General features: G+C 37.4%; 1 protein-coding gene across 4 annotated transcripts in view; it reads left to right on the plus strand.

The window, feature by feature from the left end:
- The first annotated feature begins 997 nt into the window (after positions 1-997).
- LOC108627078 (F-box/LRR-repeat protein 20) overlaps positions 998-4,242 on the plus strand; it is a 15,172-nt gene continuing 11,927 nt past the window's right edge. The window contains exon 1 of one of the 4 annotated variants that reach the window (XM_018028134.2): positions 998-1,145. In XM_018028134.2, the coding sequence (XP_017883623.1) occupies positions 1,116-1,145 (30 nt within the window). In that variant the 5' untranslated portion in view covers positions 998-1,115. The remainder of the gene's footprint in view (positions 1,146-4,242) is intronic. The other 3 variants (XM_026815363.1, XM_026815349.1, XM_018028141.2) reach the window with 3 other exon arrangements.

Genomic DNA, 4,242 nt, shown 5'->3' on the forward strand with positions numbered 1-4,242 from the left:
AGGATGTTATGCGTCACCTTAAATATTTGTTATTTCTAATATGAGAAATATTTTGGTCCTTGTTTCGTTTTCATAATCCAGGCCTTTGAATTAACTAAATCAGATCATCATTTATTAAATGTTTAACTTCTTTCATTACAATATTACGTTTTCATTAATTATTACAATATATGATATTCTTATACGATATATGATATTCTTTTTTGAATACAAAGAAGGGTGTTTTGGCCTCAGTACTATCGCACAGGTACAAATTAATTCTTCGAAATAATGACATGGTGGCGCCAACTAATATATGCTGCAGCAACTACGTTAGAGCGTTGTTCTCCAAGGATAAATTGGTGAGTATGTTTTAGAGAGAAAAATGAGAATGCTCACTTCTTTGTTGTCGAGCACCGAGAAAGATTACCGAGGAGAGATTACTAATCTCTGTCTTTAGTAATCTCTCCTCGGTGGCAATAGATAAACGTAGGACGCTAGCATCGATCTCATACCGGCTATCGAACAGGAAACTGACGGTGTCCTTGGTCATTTACCGACTTCTTCGATGCCGACACTGAGGAGAGATTACCGATTGTATTTTGAACTCCATTGGACTCCATTCGCTGTCCCAACGATCCACGGACACTACCACCCTTTAGTAGAATGATTCTAATTTGAAAAATGTTCGATGTGGCCACCGAGAAGATTCTGCTAGAACAAACCAAATATTCTTCAAATTGTAACGACAGTCGATCGTGTAGGTGCACATACATCTCGCAAATTTAACACCAGTGTCTCTGGTTTCGTTGCATCCGTGTTGCATGTTTTCTTCGCGCTCCCTCAAAAATAACGATCCAATAAGAAGCGTGTAAACAATGGCTAGACGCGATGGGATTGGCGGCGTTGTCGCCAAGTCAGGTTGATGCAACCAATCGAGTAGTCTATTTTCCGTTCCACCGGAAAGTGCATCGGTCGTCCTTTCCCCCCTCCAGTAACGGCGGCACGGCTCATATTCAGTAGACTCGGCCATTTCTCTCGCGAAGCGTAGCAACTCGCTCGGCTACGACATTTCTTTTTCCGTAAAACCGTGCGGGTATTCCCGTAAACTTTGCAAAATAACGCGACGCAAAAGGATGATCCACTCCGGGCGTACCAGGCTCGAGGTAAGTCAATGCATTGTCTGACAGTAAACGAGCTGAATGTAAAACGCGCGTCAAAGTCACCACGGGGGGGTCGTGCGTGTGTCCAATGTTGTCATTGCCGAGGCGAACAGCTGATCCGCTCCTCTGGTCTCTGTAATGTCTGTTAATGTTTTTCCGCTTAGATGTGGAGCGTTCATCTTAACGACAGGCAACCAAAACCGATGGTAAACATGTTTCGGTGATGTGTCCTTCGTAAAGGAGTCGCAGGCTTCTTACTTTTTGATCGCTACCATTTCATGTATATCTCTCTTCTCATTCTCTTTCTTTCTGTCTACCTCAATCGTCGCGCGCTCTTCCTCTCTCTCACTCTCTTTCTTTCCTTGTCTTTCCTCTCGTTTACTGTCTTTATTTCACTGATCGACCAACCAACAACCAGCCAACTCCATCCTTTGTTCTTTCTTTCGTTCTGTACCTTTCAGTTTCTTCGTCTTCGATAGATCTGTCCTCGTAATTATGACAACTCGACTATTTATCTTTTAATATGTTGTTCCTGTATTTCGTGCGTTCTCTTTTTCCTTTGTTTTTGTCATCATTACTGCGATCAGTACCGTTAAACACAGAAAATCCGAGGATCAATTTTAAACTGTACTACGTATGATATTATCTGAGCATTTAACGTGTGGGTATTTTGATCCATAAATGTATACGATGTATACGAACTTAAGGAAACTGTTGTCGTTGTCAACGTTCAAATCTTTCTCTCTCTCTCTCACTCATTCGCTTGTTCGTGGCTGATTCAACTTCGTCTATCTGTTTTTATCTATCTCTCTCAAACTTTGTATCTTTTCTCTTTGACTTATTCCACCTACTTTATTTCTCTCTTTCTTACTTTCTCTCTCTCCCATTTTCTGGCCCACTCTTACTTTCGTTCGTTCTATATTTTTATCTCTCCTTCCCATTCGATGATTGTTATATGTTATGTTAGAATGTTAATGAGCGTTGTCTTTGTTGGTTGAACAGTCAAACAGCCGGTATGAAAAATTGCACTCTTTCTTTTCGCACTCGTTTATTCCGCATTTATCTTCCTTCGCGTCTTTGTCATTTTCTATCTGTCTCTTTCCTCCTTCTAACTTACCGTTTCTACCTTTTCCTCCCTTCCATCGTTCCGCTTCGCGACGTCTCACTTGTGGGTGCTTTTACGCGCACCGATCCTTGTTCCCCGACAAGTCGGAACATCGACATCGTCTTCGTCGTCGAGCATGTTGTCGTTGTCCGATCTCACAGAACTCGGTCGCTATGCGGCCACTTTCATTTGTTGCAAGAGTTTGTTGCAGTCTTACAGATTTAGAGAGAAAATAGACCAACGGTGTGTGATCTACAGGATTCTAGAAACCCAGCCAGTAGTTTCATCGCATAAACAAAAACATTACGCGTTAGAGATCAAAGATCACCATCGATCCTCGCATTGATTAGATATTTATAGATAATATTCAAGCGCGTATTCATATTTATTACCTTATGCGCATTCTAATTATTTATTGTAGCTACAAAATATACACGTGTAGCTTACTTAATATGTGTGCGTACATATACATACATACACATATATACATACATGTATGTATAATATTACAATTAACATTAATTGAATAAATGTGTCAATATTTCGTTAAGGAATTGAACCAGACGATCAAAAAATAATTTACATCACATTCGATAGATAAGTATTTGTCAATCTCATTATTATTTTTAGCCTAATATCGTATTTTACGCATCGTTTTTTTCAATTTTCATCAGTATCAATATACTATTGTGTTATAATGAACGTATTTTACAACAGTTTTTAAATTACGCAACATTACTTTATCATTCTGCAATTTGTTAATAATGTTTTGCAAATGACATGATAAGGAATTTTGATATCTATTTAAAAGGTATACTTATTGTTAGTGGGACGTCCTTGTTCTTTTATTCATTTTTCTTTTTCCGTTACTGAAGGTTGATGAGAGAAAATAAATGAAGGGGAAGGAATTTAATAAATCATACGTTATGTTTCATAAAGTATAATGAAATAAAGCTCTCATGCTACGCGTGAATAATTAACATATAAGTCTAAATTAATCAATCTTTGCATCTATTTTCATTTGTCATTGTAATATAAATGTACGTATGTAGTCACAAACTTGTTTCGTTCCTTTCTGCGACCATTTCCTGGTCATTCTCCTCACGAAATTCGTAACTCGTTCAATTTCAAAGTTTGTAACGTAAACCCGCCCTGGAATTGTCGATCCTAGGACGACATATGTATTATCAATTTGATTTCTCTCCAGGCACTGGCTCTTTCTCTCTCTCTCTCTCTCTTCGTGCACTGGCGCAAAAAGATGAATCAGAAAAAGATAAAACAGAAAATATTTATGAATTTATAAGGAATACAAACGTGTAAATATAGAATAGGTACAGGAAATTGATAATGACTATGGCACTCTAAAATTCATTATTTCGTCAAAACATTTGTGCAAATAAAATGGAATATTATTTATACTTTTCATTTATTCTGTCGTGTTTGCATGCATATTCGTAGTTTATGTATCTCGAACATCCTGATAGATAGGAATTAACGTATTGACCCGGGTATTCGCTTTAAAGCTCGACCAGTTCTTTTGCACGTTAAACAACGATAGTAAGGCGCGATACTAGACATAATAGACAACGGTATTAGATCTTACTCGAGTGCTACTTTATTGCGCGTGATTTAGCAATGTGTTAATTGCGTCGATTTCGTAGCGTTGCGTTGTACGAGAGATCGTTAATCGATCGCGTCCTCGCTTGCACTTCTGGTGAACACGTTTCTGGAAACGGGAAATATTTTTTAACAAAACTTAGTAGTAAACAAGTATTTATTGTTTTTATCTTTGGAACATAAAAAGTCCATTATGAATAACATTGCGATAGTACATGTAAATGCATCGATGCAATGGTCATATTAGCTTATGTATTAGGTTGATAAATATGAACTGTTGTTTTCTTCGAACAGATTCGACCTTGATTAAATCTTTTAAAATATGTATTTAATACAAATAATTTTACACGTTTGTTAATAATAGAATATCTTCATTTT

This window comes from Ceratina calcarata, unplaced genomic scaffold (assembly GCF_001652005.2).
Source record: "Ceratina calcarata isolate Rehan_Ccalc_2016 unplaced genomic scaffold, ASM165200v1 scaffold124, whole genome shotgun sequence".
NCBI lineage: Eukaryota > Metazoa > Arthropoda > Insecta > Hymenoptera > Apidae > Ceratina > Ceratina calcarata.